The sequence below is a fragment of the Aptenodytes forsteri genome, unplaced genomic scaffold, assembly GCF_000699145.1.
Source record: "Aptenodytes forsteri isolate BGI_AS27 unplaced genomic scaffold, ASM69914v1 Scaffold98, whole genome shotgun sequence".
Taxonomy (NCBI): domain Eukaryota; kingdom Metazoa; phylum Chordata; class Aves; order Sphenisciformes; family Spheniscidae; genus Aptenodytes; species Aptenodytes forsteri.
The window spans coordinates 458,908-477,125 of record NW_008795130.1 but is presented as its reverse complement, the minus strand read 5'-3'; the positions used below and the strand labels follow the sequence as shown (position 1 = coordinate 477,125).

General features: G+C 36.6%; 1 protein-coding gene across 2 annotated transcripts in view; it reads right to left on the bottom strand.

Annotated features, from left to right (window-relative positions):
• The window catches only part of DMXL1 (Dmx like 1), an 82,715-nt gene that overhangs the window by 41,992 nt on the left and 22,505 nt on the right, over positions 1-18,218 (bottom strand). For both annotated transcript variants that reach the window (XM_019471756.1, XM_019471755.1), the window contains exons 9-21: positions 14,017-14,229; positions 13,071-13,324; positions 12,291-12,975; positions 11,644-11,765; positions 11,018-11,107; positions 10,610-10,712; positions 8,375-8,491; positions 6,886-7,110; positions 4,531-6,228; positions 3,847-3,957; positions 2,342-2,511; positions 1,052-1,149; positions 179-344 (exon numbers count right to left, since the gene is read on the bottom strand). In XM_019471756.1, coding sequence (XP_019327301.1) covers positions 179-344; positions 1,052-1,149; positions 2,342-2,511; positions 3,847-3,957; positions 4,531-6,228; positions 6,886-7,110; positions 8,375-8,491; positions 10,610-10,712; positions 11,018-11,107; positions 11,644-11,765; positions 12,291-12,975; positions 13,071-13,324; positions 14,017-14,229 — 4,052 coding nt within the window. The remainder of the gene's footprint in view (positions 1-178; positions 345-1,051; positions 1,150-2,341; positions 2,512-3,846; positions 3,958-4,530; positions 6,229-6,885; positions 7,111-8,374; positions 8,492-10,609; positions 10,713-11,017; positions 11,108-11,643; positions 11,766-12,290; positions 12,976-13,070; positions 13,325-14,016; positions 14,230-18,218) is intronic.

Genomic DNA, 18,218 nt, shown 5'->3' with positions numbered 1-18,218 from the left:
GTTTGAATTTAAAGGGGGGGGGGGGGAGGGAGCAGGAGGGGCAGGGAAGGAAAGAGCACAAACAAACCAGAATCTTCAGGGGTCATACTAATGCAAAATGCAAGTCACAATCAATATATTTGTAAGTGTGGGAAAATAGAGCAGTCTTAAACATTAAAAAAGTTCATTATTTTATTACCTCCACTGCATCTTTTAAGTGTCCTGCCAACAAGAAAAATGCTGCAGAATGTTCAAAACGCTGTTTGCCAAGCAAAGAAAAAGCATTCTTTAACGCTGCTTTACGCCACCTGTCCTCAGTAAAGTTGTTTCCGAAAAACTGTGTCATTTTAGTATCTTTTTGGGACCTGCATATTGAACATAGTTGATAAATATATTACATATTTTACTAGATGTATTACAGCTCTTCATTTCCTCAGATGCCAGTAGAATTTTACACAGATCTTTTCATTAGGAAATGCAGAGGCTCTCACCACACTGGGAACATAGGAGGCTTCATATTTAAAAATAACAAAAATTTTAGTAAATACAAAAACTAATGGTATTTTCAGTTAACCTGATACAAATACAGAAAAGCTCATTTTTCCCAGGTGAGTTCTTAAGAGTAAGTGACAATGCAAACTACTTTTTAAAAAGTTTGCAATATTGAATGTTATATTATGAAATGCCAGTTTGAAAGACAGACTTAACTCAGTCCTCTGAACTTAAGGTAAAATTTATAACAACAAACACTTTTCTAAAAGATAGCCATATCATTCCACACACTACACAGGTAGTCCTCAAAAGTAAATCAGAATCAAGCAGTGATTGGAATTACAGTAGCTTTGAGACTAAAACTTGAAGCTTCTACCTTCAGAAACAGCAACTAAATTACCTCAAAAAATACAAGAAGCTTAAAAACTACCCATTCAATGCAGTGACTAATTAAGAAATCTTATCTCAGCTTTCAATGATAATATTTGTGCTTTCTTTGGACCACCATCACATTCAACTTTTTTCCCAAAATTATACCAGACAGTATGAAACTCCATGTAAGAGCTTACATGTCTCCTACCTGTATAATCCCCAGATCACAGCCTTCTTTTTCATTGCAAGGTAAAAAATGGCTGCGTCAAGTGGATCATTGTTTCGCTGAAAGGCTGCTTTAGCCACCTGTGAAGACAGTTCAACAGCAAAAAACCAACCAAAATTTAAATGAATCTTAAATGGGATTTCTGTTGCTTCTGGTATCCCATGCCCCATAGTGCTTGGAAGTTCTCTTTAATATAGGGTCCCTCCTCTCACTATGAGTCTGACATAAGAACACGTGAAGATACCACAGCTTCAACCCCTTGTTTTTGTGAGATATCATTTAGCTAATGCTTTTCCAGTTCTAAAAGCTTTTTGGCAGATCAAATGGGAATGCCTACCTCTGAAATCAGTTCCTGAAATCCATAACAAAATTAATTTATTAGTTGCTCTGGTAATCAAAGGACAGATGGAGTCTTGAAGAACAGGCTGGGATCAGTCACAACAGGACAAAAGTTGTTTACAGGAGATTACTTTTGGAGGTTGGAAAGTTAAAAGGGGTAAGTGGCAGCAAGAATAGCCCAAGACCCATGTAAGGTAACCTTAAATGCAGGCCCAGAATACTTGGAATTTTTTAAATGCAAGGCAAGTAAGTTTCATAAAGTGATGATTAATTGCTGAAGATTGAAAAGTAAAAGTAGAGACATGCATTTTACCACTTTGTGCTTTGTAGTCAAAGTATCTTGTGCATGTCATTTTCTAGCTCAACACACTTGGCTTTTCCAAGAGCTTAAAACAAGTGATAATGAGGTTAGGCTTATTGCCGCATCTGTGATGATTAAAATACGTATTTCCAAAAAAACCCCCAAAAACAACCACGCCAAAACAGAACAACAAGAAGTTTTGTTATCATGGAAATGTATCAATTTGTAAGACAGATGTACAATATCTTAGTTGACCCAACTTCTGATAGGTTCCTAAGGAGAACCTTTTTCCATAACTTGTTTCCTAATTTTGCTATAAAAAACAACTGTATGCTCAATTTGCATCTTGGACATCCATAATAAGCACTGTACACTGCCACCTTCAAAATGGAATATCTAAAAGCGCAAAATGTACTTCACACTGGAATTTGAAACCTAAAGTACTGAAAAAAATAGTTAAATACAAAAGTTCATATTCATACAATAAACTACACGTACAAAAAATACAGCACGAAACATTCAGAAACACTGAACATATCTAAAAATTTAAAACCACATAAATATTAGATAAACACCAGAGGACACCTACTTGAAAAAAGTTTGGTAATTTTGTTTCAGAATGCTATGTTTACCTTTTCTATGCATTTCCGCAGGCTATGGATATTTCGAACCCACCATCCTATACCCATAGCTCTGAGTTCTGACCATGTTGGATCTCCTTTCTGCACTGCAGGGAGCATGCTCAGTAGTTCTTCTTCCGCTACTGAATGAAATGCCCAGGCAAAATGACTAGTAGATAAGCCTACATAATAAGCCATTAAAAAAAAAAAACAAAGATTCACTAATAAAATAATCCAGAATCTGGAGTCAAGGGGGTGGGGAAGGGAGAAGAGAAGAAGGTTGGATTGTTTGGTTTTGACTGCTAAGTGCATTGCTGATGAGGCAACAGAAATTTGAGAATATTTGTAAGTACTGCATACTAAATATCAAAGAAAACTCAAACAGATGAAAACATTTTTTCACTTGCAAACTCTTTATGTAAGTTTGCAAAGAACAGAGTTACTGACCGAAGCTCAAAATATACTTATAGTGGGTGGCAATAAGATTAGCCATGCTACAAAGTGCAACATACTGATTGAACTTTTCAAAGTTTTGAAAGGTAGGTTCACTATTTTGACTTAGATTAGAAAATGCAAAGTTTCAGATAATCACAGTAGAAAACAGGTTTGAGGGTAGAGATACAGAAGAAAACTGGAAGGAAAAAAAGCACATGAGGAAGATAGCAATTACTAAGCAGCAGCATAGCTGGCTATGGACAATTGCGACTCTAGTGAGGGCCAGGAAATGCTTCTTTGCAGAGGCACACTCAACTGCACCTCTGCAGATGCCTTGGAGTCACTTCTTACTCTTAGCAATTTCTGAGCTCAGCAGAAGTATCTCAACTAAAAGTATTCCATCAGAGAGCTAACTCAGCAGTACTCTGTTGTGGCAGTCCTGGCAATTCCAATCTCTGATGCAGCTGAGGGGTGACAAGCCATGAGATTGGAAATGCCATCAACTGTCATGATGACTAATGAAAGGGTGAAGAAGCAATTCCAGCCAGTCCTTTAGATTTGATTAGTCCTAATCAAATCCACCTCATTCAGTCGTCTGCAACATCAGGTTGGAACTACTCAAAACTATACCAAAGAAAACTATTTGAAATAGTTCATTGGATAATTACAGTAAGCATATAAAAAAACATTTAAAGTCTGAGTAGACTGTAAGAGATTTTTTTTCAAATATGTATTAAAAAAACCTAAGTAAACACGTATTTTGTTTTCCACTGCATTATTCCTGCAGAAGGTTATTGGATCAACATGGTACTAGAAGCACTAGAAAAGCTAGTTCTTTTGGGGAAATAGAAAAAATTGAAACTAAAAAATTGTTACAAAGAAAAATCACTTCAGTTCCAAGACCTCTGCCTAAAATAAAACAGACATTTTCTGCTCTGGCATACATTCATATTGAACAATGTTTTTTTAAAAAAACCAACAAAATAACACATTGATTCTGCACAGGCATGTCAACAGCGCAGCAATCATATGCACAGCTATGTCACTAAGATTAACCTCATCTAAGAAAACACATCACTTACCTTGGTGAAGCAGTTGAGCTCGATGTACAGGAGGAAGTGAAGTTGTTAGAAATGTGTGAAGCCGAACAGCCAATAAAAATTTTAAACCACACTCATCAAGAGTTTCTCCACCTGGAATTAAATATTTATATGCACTTTAGAGAAAGTACTAATCAAGTTGCTATTGGGTGTCTTCACAGAAGAAATACTTTACAGTTCTGTGACTACTAATGCTTTAAATTCATAAATACAGTAGCTTAATTCATAATTCTTCCCTTCAAGGAAAGGGAAAGAGGAAAATTTCTGAAGTTATTTGTTCTTAATGCAAGAAACAGAAAAAGTGTTATCATATTAAAAAAATCCATAAACTTATTTCTCAATTTCTCTACATAATGCAACAAACATTGGCCATTAAGAAAGTTGTCTCTTCAAAAGTGAATTAGAAACAATTATGCCATGTGGACTGACAGACTAACACTGACGTTAACAGTTAGCAATACAAAATTTGATTTTATGAAAGTCTGATATCTTGAAACTTTAGTTAAACAGTAAATACTGTGATGGCACAGTAAATAACGCAGGCTATACTATGAAACAAAACTACGATGTGCTTTCATGAGCCACAAAAATATTCCAAAATAGGAAAAACTCCCAAAAAAGGTTGTGAAGCACAGTAGTACATTTAACTTGGAAGAGACAGCTTACCCTGATTTCTGTCTCTGCTTTCTCCAATGTCAGTACTGGTAGTAGATATTGTATCTGCCAAGGCCATCAATGACATCTGCTCCATCCTAGTCAGACCTGGCAAGCTTGAATGAAGCAAGTGACGAGAAAGAACTTGAGCATGCTCTGGTCCAAAGTAAGTTGGGCTATACTGAGAAAGATCGATGACTTTTGGTTTTGAACTGTCTTCATCTGCATCAAATGTAACAAGTTCATCTGTACTTATAACAGTATTTTGAAAGAGATCTTCATAATTGTCATTGGGCATATCTTTTTTATTTTGACTATTTTGATTATTAGACTTCTCTGAACAGGAATGAGATGAATCATCATCCGCAGCAAGCAGAGCATACAAAGGCAATGGTGGAACAGAGTCTATTTCAATATAGTCTGTAGTCTCAGTTTTGCTGAATGTTTTGGGATCTCTTGCAGTACTTCCACTAGCACTGATAGTCAGAGATCTGAGCCTTTTATCATGATTAGGTTCAGATTCATTTACAGCAACAACTTCTCCAGCAATGCACTTCACCAGATGGGACAAAATGGCTTTTGCTCTACGTACTTTACCAAGATCCATGAGTTCCAACAGTTGATATGGATGGTACTGAGGTAAAGTGGGAGATAATGTATGAGCTGCTTCAAAAAGACCAGAATCTTCCATTTCCGTAGACAGATCACAGGCAGATCTTTTCCCACTAAGTTTCTGTGCAAGGCTGGTCATTGATCTGGTCAAGGTTCGCTTTGGTGGATGCACACTTGAGGCAGCTGACTGGCTTTGTTTCATTAAGCTAGGTATACATGGCATACTTCCACTGTAGGAATCTGTACTAACTAGTTCCTGCTTGGAAGGAGATTGCCACTGGGAATAAACATGCATTTCACAATCCATTCCAACTACAAGAATGCCATCACGCACCCAAGACAAGGAGACTGGAAAAGGAGGTGACCCCTCTACAGATGAAACCAAGTCAACACAACGCAGCAGAACAAACCTACAAAGGGTTGTAGCCTTCGTACTGCCACTATGGGAGATTGCTACAATCTCCTTACCATTTTGTTCTTGCATTTTCCCAGACAGTTGACCAAACATAAAAAGTTTTGATCCAATTCCCACTGTTAGAATATGTGAACCATCTTCCCTAGACATCCAATCTAAGTGTACCAAGTGCTTAGCGCTGGGCATAATACTCCCACCATGAGACAGAGGAATGTCTTGTCGGTTATATGCCACTAAATTACTATCAATACTAACACCAGAGTCTAACATGGTGCCTATCTCATCTAAATGAAGAGTCTGTTCTAGAATCCAAGAAGAACCACCTGTAGATTCACATTCAAAAATACTAACATGCATTATAAAATCTTGAGAAAGATGACTATTTTTAGATGTTGCCTGCTTGTATGCTACTGCTAATCTGTTCGTGTGTGCACAGCTAACTTCAGTTGGCCTTCCTGGAACATTAATAGCACTACTACTAAGAAGTCCATCCTCAATCAGTAATGGCCATTCTTCCCATACATATGTAACATCACTGTGTGCACTATATTCTGGCATGGAAGAAGCTGATGATTCAGTGGTAACTCTGCATCTCCAGAATCGAACTTTTCCATCAGAGCATGAAGTAGCCAGCAGATATGGTGCACGACAAACAGGATATATGGAAGAAGAACTCAGATGTCCTAAAATTAAATAAAATACACTTTTACTGGGGGAAATACTAAAAAGTGAGTGAAAAAGTAAAGACATTTTTATTCTGTTATAATTTTATTATTCTGAAACAAAAAATATTAGCACTTCCTCACAAAGAGGGTTGTTTGCAGCGCCTCACAAAGGCGACAACATGACAAAAATATTATGAAACCATATTACCCTTTGTTTCCATTTCATGCTTAGAGAGGAGTCAAATTATACGATTTAAACCTGAATATTAATATCTACCATCTTTCACAAACAAACATTTTCCATTCAGAAACCTAAAAATCTTTATAAAATATTTTTGGAAAGACTACTGATGGAAGCCTTAAAATTTACGTATAGATCCTACAAAAAATTTCAGAAATAACTGCAAAACCAAATTTGTGTTTCTATTCCTTTTATTGCAAGAATCTGGAATTCAATAAATATTATACCTTAAATAAAAGCTGCATTTTAGTATTAGTTCCAGGATTGAGATATAAAGTCAGGGGGAGCAAGTTATTGCAAACCTTTTGGATCCGCCTACAGGCGTTTTAATTTTCACAACAAATACCAAACTTACTATTACTTTGTTTCTATTTTAAGACCAAAGTCAGAAATGCAAGGATTCTTTATTTTATTCTTTAAAAACAATTACAAACCTGCTGATGGCTTTACACTTATTATCTCTACTCCTTCTGGCAAACTCAACTCTTGACTATACACCATTCTGGAAGACAGAGTAAGCCAGCTGGTGCTCTGAAGGTTTGCTCTACAGGCCTGGTACTTTTGAGTGAAAGGTGATTGGATCTTCTCTGGATCTGGTGAAGGATACAATTCTTCCGCTTGTGTTGCTGCTTCAGGTGTATTTGAATCTATCTTTTCATCTAAAAAAGTTTGCATTGTTAATTTTAAAAAGTCAATGATTACTTTTAACCTAAGAAGAAATTTTACTCACCTTAAAAGTTCCAAAAAGACAGATAAAACATGACTTAAAATTTTACTTTCATTTTAATGAAATGCTTTAAAGAGAAATGCTAGCACACCTCAGATTAAATACTTCTGAAATTCTAGAACTGCTGACAATTTATAGCTTTAAACTATTCAGACTTAAAACAATCAAACTGTAACCAGAAACACTAAAACTGCAGACTAAAGAGGTATGTATGTGGTTATCCACAGAAATTAACGTTTCATGAAGCACAAAATACCTGCAGTTAGAGAAAATTAAATTAAGACCTCTATGTCTTACCTTACAATTGGGGAAAGGTATTATTCAGAAAAGTTTTGTTAGTATTTGCTTAAAATGTAGGATCTTGGAGATTATGTGATACAAATGCTTCATTACTTTTTTTTTCATAAAACTCAACAGTTGAAGTATGAATTTGATGGATTTGGAACATGAAGATTGCCAACAGGTTGGTTGAAAAGCCTTATCAGTAATGTCCTCATTATATAAGTAGATCAGAAAATTTGGATCTTTAGTCTTCTCACCAACTTATAAACTAATTGCAATAATACTTAAAATAACTCAAGAAATTCTGCCTTTGAAAGCAACAGTAAGACCAATTTGGTTTAAATAACAGAAACATGCATTGTAACAGATTCCTCTGATATGTAATGAATGCCAGATTTATGTTTTCTTAAAAATCTTCAAATGTTAACGGAAAACTACTGAAGTGTATCTTAGCTTACTTAAAGTTTTATAGTTTTTGTGGTAGCTTGGTAGTCTGAAAGAGAACCAGCAGATTTCAGAACTTTAAAGTTGTTCGTAATTGTATCTCTGATGTTTAGGTGCTTCAGACTACAGTCCAATTTAGAACTTAAGTGTAAACTCAAAAACTGCAGAACAAAAACTTCTGAGAAGCAAAACATCTGAACTGTTAGGCTGTATTAAAACCAGATAAATATATTTGCCCTTAGAATGCACAAAAAATACCAAACTTTGGGCTCAGGCTGAACTCAAAAGCTTCATCATTCTGAAGATTAAGTAGTAATGAAGAAAGAATGGGTTGTGACTAAAGCTTGTAATCAAATTACAGATTCTTTTCAAAAAGCTGAAATACAATTTAGAATACGCTGAATAGCAGATATATTCGCGAGATAGTCCCTTTTTTTTTTAAACAGAAAGCTACAAGAAAAAGGGCTTACCTACTGAGACAGGAATTGACTTCAAATGTAAATGCCAGATATGTAGTAACGAATGGTTTTGAGTATACTCTATTACTATTAGGTAGAATTTTTCAGAGAATCCATTCTGCTGATTTCCTGATGAAATTCAGAACAGGAAGATCTTAGGGGTTATTCACCTGAAAGCAGAACTAAATTTTGCTGGCTAGCAAATAATCGTATTAAGCTATTACGAACTAATACTGAAATGCAATGATCTGACTCTGTTATTTTAGTTTTCTCAGTATTTTATCACAAGCAACAATGACTACAATTATAGGTACACACATGAAGAACTGTCAACGTTTTCTTTTAGAGAGAACAAAATATTTGCCTGAATTTGTTGTGTTTAAAGTTAAATCCCAGAATGTACTCTCAGCTCTACACCTTTGTCTTTTACATGCTTGTCTCTTACAGTTTCTTAGCTATCTGTTACTGCCAACTGTAACAGTTAAGACAGCGAGCTACACAGATGTCTGGCCTTTAATGTATAAAAAGTATACAAGTTACATCTAGAGAAGAAATGCCATGTCAACAGTTGGGAAAGTCATAGCCTGGTCTAATGGATAGGCTCATCCATCACAACCCAGCCAGACCAACTATATAGTCTGGAATGCACGAGACATACAATGCTTCTTCCTAAGAAATTATTTGCTATAGTTTCACCCCAAGAAAAGACAACATGAGTTGTAATATTAGTAGGAGCCAATTTCTGGAGGGTGCACCCAACCATCCTCCTTCCTTAGCACCAAAGTAAACCCATTAGGACCAAGAGGGAATAGTTAGTTTAATGACCATCTTTCCTCCACGATTCCTCCAACCCTTCTTTCGGTGTGCACCTATATAAAACATCATCAAGAATAAGCTTTATTTGCCCTGTGGGTTTGACATTGGGTTGCTTACGGTACTGTAGAAAAACGCAAGTGCATTTGTTCTTTTTTTAAAAACAACATGAGCTAAATACTTGTATGCTTTATTAAAGAAGAAATAGTGGGGGTTTTCAAAACTGAAGAGCTTTAAAGTACTAGAAAATACTTTCAAATTAGAATGTATGTGAATGATACCCTTCTAATTTACAGATTTTCAAAGGGTCCATTTAGCCCAATTTCTTACATGGCAACAATCCATATAGACCTTCAGAACACATACAGATGTATACAGTTGCCCTTTTCTAAGATCAAATAGCTTCTATATTTCTTTTAAAGTCCTTTCTGTACATCATACTCAAGATGCAAATGTCCAAATTTATGCTGTAGAGTAACAGTTCTTTTTGTTCTCTATTTTGTTCTTAATTTTCAACATCCCATTTGCATTTTTTGACCTCTACCAAGAGTTGGGTTGACATTTTCATAGATTATCTCCATTACTCCAAATCTTTCTCAACTAGAAACAGCTAATACAGAATTGATCACTACGTATATACAGTTCAGGTAATATTTCCTTAGGTGTCTCCCTTTTCTTCTAACAAAAATAAATTTTGTGTACCAAGTTATTATGCAACATTTTGACACTGTTCCACAACTTTGGTTCCTTTTATTTAGCATTTCCTTTACTACTGCTGATGACTTCGTATCACAAACTTTACTCTGACCCTTTTTTTCTACATTATATCATTGGAACAGAACAAAACAAAATTGAGATGCCTATATAACACAACCAATGACCCACTCCACCAAGGAAAACTGATCATTTATTCCAGAGCAATTCAGATCTGCCCAAAGACCTACAAATTCACACACTACTCATAGTATTGTATTTTATAGTTGTGTTTTGGGGGATTTGTTTGGCCTGCCATTTATTATACAACGCAAGGCCTGAGGAACAGTATTTAGCTGATGTAAAGGATGGACATCCATCATAAAAGGACGCAAGTAAGCTTTGTCTATGTCATATCCTACAGCTACACGCTCTACATTTAAAACCCTTTCCTCCTCATGTAAGAAAGGTATCAGCAATGGAATGCTTAATACAGTACATGATGGGTATCTCATGATTTAAGCTACTTTATCTAAATTTGGTTGCACGCTACTCTTAAAGGAAGTGAAACACCCACGAGTTTCATTAGACTAGATTTTCTTCTTTGGTATATAAAGATCTCAAACAGACTAAGGTATTTGACCTTAAAATGCTAAAAGCTATATAACAAGTTCTTTTTCCTCTGTGGAATGAAAAATATAATACTTTGTCTTCAGTGTTCTATGAAAAAGAATTCTTTACCAGAGTCCGACAAATTGTTCTTCTTTTCAGGTGTTTTCTTCTCCTGGTTATTTAAAATGAAGTCTTCTTGAAAAACATGGAATAACTGTGTTTTCCTGCCATGCTAAGAAAGTAAAAACACACACAAGAAGTGAACATCATGGAGTGTACTGTTTAAGATTGCTGTCTAACATGGGAGCTTTTAACTTGACTGTTCGGTTATACACATCAGTGAAAGATTTCTCAAGAAAATGCACCTTCATTACTCACTTTTTTCATTTACAGGTACTATGAAACCAAAAGCAAGTATATGTCAGAATCAGTCTTTAAATACCTCATCTTTACCTGACGGAGAGCTAAAGGTATAGCCTTATTATTAACACTTTTTAAACAAGCTAATTATGGTATGAAGTGAGAAAAAGATCTTACAAGCTCAGTGATAGCATCCAGTTCAATGATACATCCTGGGCGAGCCGTAGATTGCTGACTTACGATGTTAAAAACTTCACCAACATATTTCTGTTTAAAAAGAGTTAGGGGGATGGTCTTGTTAACTCAGTTTTGTGCATTTCTGTGGTACAGCCTGCTAGGTAGGTGCAACATCACTAAGCAAATGTAAACTAAAGCATTAAACATACACTGGTTGCAATCCACCAAGAACACAGATAACATTCCCAGTTTTAACAAGAGCCACGTTGTTTTCGATGGCTGACAGGCAACAAGAACTTGCATCTCTCATCTAGAAAGCCTTGCATTCAGCAGTTTATTGTGCTTTCCCCGAGCTGCATTGTCACCTCAACTTTATCTTAGGAGGGACAATGCACACACACAGTTTGTTGCTCTGTTATTACGTCTCGTAGTGCAAGTGTTTCAGAGGTATTTCCCAACCAAGCATTGACCTGCCTCAACATGCAGTGTTTCAGATTAAATGGAATGCAGTATAGCTACAATGTGAAATCCTCAGCAACCAGCTTAGTCAGTTACCAACAAGCCTGAAACTAGCACTACTGAATGAAGTTCCAATCTCCAAAAACTTGAGACAGCTTTTCACTTACAGAAATTTCTGGACTGGAGAGCTCACACAAAAGTTTCTTAGCGTCTATTACAGCTTGGTATAATCTCAAATGCTGTCCGTCACTAGCCACAAAGCAGGCACTTGGAGAATTACAGTATGCACCTGAAAAATAAGAATGCACAAAGTGCTGAAATACTCAAACACCAAGTTGCTCCCTTTTTTTGGCAAGAGGAAATTTTGACGTTATGAACGAAAATAATGTAGTATAAGAAAAATTCTCTCATTAATTTCTGTTCACAAGCAACAACTACAAAGTTTAACGCTGCACTTGGCAACCAAATTTAAGTATATGAAAGGAAATGAGAACACCATTTGCAAACCAGAGCAAAATCTATCTCTGCTTTTAAGTGTTCCACACACTTTGAAGTATGCACTAGCATCTAAGAACTTTACTGCATTAGCTTCTAAAATATCAAATACATAAAAGAAGGCAGAAGAACACAGCAATTCTTCACACAGGAATAAACAATTTCCAAGTATCAGCTTGGAAATTTTGTGAAATAAAGGACCCATGCTTAACATTTTTTCCAACGCATTCAAGTATAGCTACATTATCTATTTAATTGCATTATTAGGTTATATTACTTTTACTCCAGAACACTTCACAAATCAGGAAACCAAACTCACCAAGGCAATAGCTGGGTATAAGCGTGGGCAGCCATGCAACATTAGAAAAAGCTGAAACATGGAGAGAATTGATCCGAGCAAGTTCAGAAACTCCACCAGAAAAGGACAAAGGCCCAACAGGGTCAACTCTCCAAAGAATAAGTTCACTGTAAACCGCATTGGGATCCTGGGATGTTACATCTGCATTGCCTCTACTCTGAAGTCTTACTGGTGACTCCTGAGACTTTAAAGAGTCATTTGCCTGTTTTGCATTCTCAACATCTGGTGAAATTAGAGCATTGTGATGTGAGGTTGTAAGCAACAGTGGTAATACTGAGTGGCAAGCCAGGTCATTAAGATGAAAACGGTGACCACAATATCGGGATTTATGTGAAATACTGAGTACAGTGGAAAAAGCAGATTCCTCAGCAAAACTCACTAGCCACTGGTTCAATGATCCATCTGCATGTTTGGAAATCATCATAACATTGGGTGTGAAGATACTTAGTTTTAAACTGTTGGTTGATTTACTGTGTCCTGAAGAGATAAGCATAGATGAAGATCGTGTAAGGCCAGGAGGCTTTTGTTTGCCTTGTTGAATAGCTAAGTCAACATTTTTGGTACAAGCATACATCACTATACTTCTGCAAAGAGAGTTTGCATCACCCGTCGGAAATGCAACAGGAATTCTTGAGACAAATGATACCTGGAATTTTAAGGAAGGGAGAAAGAATATTAAAGTTATTTTCTCATCATATTTCTCACTGAATAACAATGCATAATCCAAATAAAATAAAGTACCTGCACCTGGCGAAACATGCCAGGCTGGTATTCATCTAGCCAGTCCACATGCCATACCAGCAGTGAACCATCCATAGGATGTATACTGAATAGCATGTCAGCATTTTTACTCCATTCAGAAAGTAGTACTTCAATTTCATGATCAATAATAGCAGAAGATAAAGGAACAAGGCTCGAATTTGGACTTGTTTTCTCATCACCCAGTTCCTTCTTTTCTTGGTTTCCTTTTTGTTCATCTCCATTTTCATCAACTTCTAGAACACACAGATATATATATTATATTCAAAAGCAGAAGTATAGCAAGCAGTGTTATTTAGGCATTGGAGCACATTTCAGGCCTTTTATAAACCACTCGTATTAAGCACAAATTTAAAATAATTAAAATTTTAACCAGAAATCCTCTAGTGGACCTCAGTCAATGACTAACAAACAAAAATTGTTTATATTGCACCTTAATTTTAAATACTCTTATTTTTCCCCATTTTATATAAATTTTTGCATGCATAGGCAGAACAAAAGCAGTCATTTCCAAACTGTATATATTTAAATTAATTGACTATATTATGTTATAGAATAAAGCTATTTAAATTAGGTGTACATTAATATTAAAAAAAAGAAAGTTAATTCTAGAGGCCGCACCTACTCCCTTAAACATGTTAAAATAGCACACTTTAATGCAAAGGCCTCCAAGTCAGCCTAAATAATACAGTTTTCAGCATAACTCACTCAAAATCTCTGGAACAACCATAAACAAATTCAGGATTTCTAGATAGAGATTTTTAAGTCACTTAGGTACTTCCAGTGTAAGGGAAGAAAATGCATAAAAATGCTACTGTAATCTGTCTGTATCCTTACATGTCAAATTGCCCACCTCTTACTTCACATGAAAGAACATTACAAATAGTGTTGTAAAATGAAAGCCATTTGTCTATGGTAAGAGTTTTACCTTCCATGGATCTGCTATCCATTTGATTAGATTCCTCAGTATTAGTCTCAGGAGAATGATGTTCAAAACTCTTTTTAAGTTGTTGCAAAAATACTTCCATGGATAAGGTAAAATGAAGTTCTTTATTGTTTAGCCAGTGCACAACAAAAGGTCCACTTTTTTCTTCATTTTCACCAAGACTCAGAGATGTGATAGAAGGGAGTAGAGGAATATCTACCAGAAAAAGATGTTGACATTTTTGAAAACCAAGTAGTTTGGCCAAAAAATAATTTTAGAGAAAATGTTTTTAAGCAGAAACGCTGCCATGAAAATAATAATACATTAAGTGTATTGCCACTTGTCATTCATTTCACCAACATCATCTACTTTCAGTATTAAATTGCTTGACTGCTACCACAAGAGATGTTCCACAGGGAGGTTCTTTGGTGTGCTTACATTACATACAGTATGGCCCTGCACTGTTACATCTTTGTGATGTAACACTGTATGTGCAGGTTAATTTACCTTGTCTTTTGCTACTACAGCTCAGTACGAACCAAATAATTTAAGCATAATTTCCCAACATTTAGTCCACAATGGAGGCTGCAGTAAGTATACACTGTAATCAAGGACCACATATTACAGGGCTTACACTAGCACAGACTAGTACAGTGACTCTGTAACACCATCACATAAAGCCAGGATTTCTGATTCCTATAGATTGCATTATTATTTTATATTGCCCTATGGTGCTACTTGGTGTCCCAAGTGGCTATGAAAAATAAAGCAGTAATCACAAAGTAAGTGACAGAAGCAAGTATCAGAATGCTGCAGAGTAACATCATCTAAATTAAGTGTGGCTAAAAAGCAGCTACGTGATTTACTGTAATTTCCTCAAATGGGACATACAGCAGCATGCTAAAAGCTCAACCTGCATTTAATTTCCACCTAGAAGTCTCCATATATACTCATCTCCTTCTGCTCCCTATTTATTCAGCATTACTTAAATTCCATGCCCTGGGAGACAAAATACTTCTTACTCCAATTCTGTTTTTTTTTCCAAAGCCAGTGATGGCTTTGAATTACTTACCCTCCAGTCTAGCTTAAGAAAATGATAACTGAGAACACACAGATAGAAGGACGGACCACCATGACTACCAGCAATTTTGTTGTGGGGAGGGGACGCAGCAGGGGAGGGGGGGGAAGAAGAACACAGAGTATTTAAGAAACACAGTATTTAAGAAACAGTCTGTCTTCCTGAAAAGGCCAATTAATGCCAGTCTCAAAAACATCGTAATACATTTGGCAAAAACAGAACTTGGAGGGAAGAATTCTGTTGGTCTCTCTTTGGAAGACGAAACTACAGCAGACATGAATAAGAAGGTGAACTGGAAAGATGACTTTTCAGATTATATTATAAATCTACGTACTTTGAGTATATATCAAAAGATTGCTAAAGAAATCACTTCTTTTCCCCATTCTCCTACCTCAAAACTACCAAATTCTAACTACTGCTCAGCTCTGGACAAAATCCTTAGTGAATTTCTGTCTGCTTCATAAATCACATTCACTCTTTCCAGAAAACTTCTAAGGTCTTTGGATTCAGTAACTTTTTCTGGATTTGCCTAGAGATAATGTTGTCCTAACAACCACCGCTTAATTCCTTTCACTGAACTCCACCCAGGCTGAATACCAGTTTAAATAACACTCTAGTATAAAAGAAGGCCTCAATGATTTTGTTGCTGCAAGAAAATGAGTTTCAAAATTAACAACAAAACACAAACAGAATAAAAATTAAGACGACATTTATTCTTTTATATGACAGCATTATTATTCTTCAAAAAGTGAAGTGAATGAGAGATAAAGCTGCTTTGGCCTTAGTTTTTATCAAGTACTCTGAATGTAATAAGGGCAAATTTTCAAGTGAGAGATCATAAACCGATTTGGTTCAAATTAAATGAAAGAAAATAGAATTAGGTTTTCAGATAAAATTTAATTTCAAAAGGGCAAACTAAAAGGACTACCTAGAGAATCTGGTTAGACTGAGGTACTTAAGGACTTAACTGTGAGGGAAGACAGATATTTCTTCAAATTAAGATTTAAGATGTGAAAGTTACTTCAAACAGAGGTTCTGCATTAAAGAACAACTCATTACCCTCCAATCTACTGAGTCAAAGACCAAGTGATCCAAAAGACAGTATCAAGATAGATAATATTAATACAGATAACATAGAAGAAATACAAGATTAAAAAGGCATATTGCTTGAGTGCAAGAGAATATTAAAGTTTATGGAACAAGTGTTAGACACCTATGAAAGACTTTTACCATTCTTTTCCAAAATTATTTTTATTCCCAATCTGTGAGTTTGCTGTTGGGCACATTTATATTGTGAAGACTATTAAAAGCAAAATTAAAGTTTACTTAGTTATTATGTATAAACAAACAAGGAAAGAAGTGCATTAAGAGTAGATATAAAAAAGATAGTGAAAGATTATGTGCTAGCCACATGAAAAGGTTAGCTAGCTCCTTGTGCAATTTGAAGATGCAGAAATGCAGAGAGGAGACCTACAAATCTCCAAGAAGTTTTGGAGAAATCTTCCTTTATGACATTGGGTAGTAACATATGTAAGGACTTGAAGACATTTCCTGTAGAAATAGGATAGCATTGATGGTACAGCACAAAACTGCAAAAAGTTTCCTTTTGGTAGGCTGGATGTGATTCTAGTCATATCTGTTAAAAGAAACATGAGCCAATACTTTAAAAGGTGAAGACTAACTAATCTTACAGGAGAAAGTGTTTACAGCTTGCTTAGCTCAGCAATGGTAATGGAAACCAATAGTTCTTTATAATCATACCAAGGACTGTACAGCTACAAATATGAACTAATCATGAATGCCTTTAGGTCAAACTTGGCCTTTCAAACAAGGGTCAGTAGGAACAAAAAAAACATTTAAAAATACTATTTATAAGACAGAGCTTAACTAGTTTAAGAAAAAGGATTACATAATATGTTTGCTCATTAAGTCTAGACACAGGAAACCACATCACAGCAATAAAACCTTAATGAAAGGCCATTCAATATTGCATTTCTATTCAGTTTTCCAATGAGCAGACATGCATTTTGTTTTCAGCATACACAAACAATTATGAAGACAGAAATATTAGCGACTATAGGGGATTTTCCTTAATGCCTATCAACATATTGCTTGAGTGCAAGAGAATATTAAAGTTTATGGAACACAAGAAGAAGGCCTGTTTGTTTTACTTGGTTCAGAGACAGAAGTACAGGGATGTGGGGTTACTTCAGACACTTAGTGTCAGGTACTCATTTTAAGAAGCTTGGAAATTTTTGATTTACCAGTGTGCTCCCAATATCATACACAATTCCCAGTAAATTTGTAACTCCATTTACAAATACTTAGCCTTCTGCATCTCAGACCATTGTGAATCTCATTTAAAAGACGACCAAAAATGAAAGATGGGGTGACTGTAGAGGAATCACTCAGTCGCTGAGGCAAGCAGCTCCGGTGCCGGCACGATCAGCAGCAGAGCGCTCCAGCACAGTGCATACTGGGGTTTTGCTAACTGGGAGAACCTCAGGGGGAGCTGAGAGAGCTGCCAAGAGCCCACAGCTCACACGACAGCAGCTGATGGGACCTGGGCGGGGCCAGGAGCAACAGCAGCCGAGCCCCGCCCACAGGTATAAAAGAAGACCCTGGGGAGCACTAGTGACCAGGAGCACCGCCAACAGGGTGAGCAAACAGGATGTGGCATGGCAGCAAGGGCGTGGTGCGGCAGTTCACACAGGTGGGTATGCAGGGAGGGCACTGAAGCTCTGCCAGCTCAACCAGGGAGCAACAGCATCCACTCGGCAGAAAGCCACAGCCTCTCTAAGCTCTGCACCCACCACGACTGATGCAGCTTCCCAGACTGGTGGAGCTCCAGTGGGGACATGCTGCCACACAGGTGTCAGGCTGCAGGGTGTGCCCTGCTCTTACACCAGTATCAGACAGCAGCAGTGAGCACACCTGTGGGAGGTGCACCCAGGTAGAGAACTTCACCACTTACTGACAGAGCTCCGGGAGGAGGTTGAGGAGTATCAGGGAGTCAGAGAGAGAGACAGACTGACTACCGGAACCGCACCCTACCTTCCCTGAGACAGGGCCGACAGGCAGACAGGACGTATGGTACAGAGGATTCCCTATCCTCTCTCCACCTGGC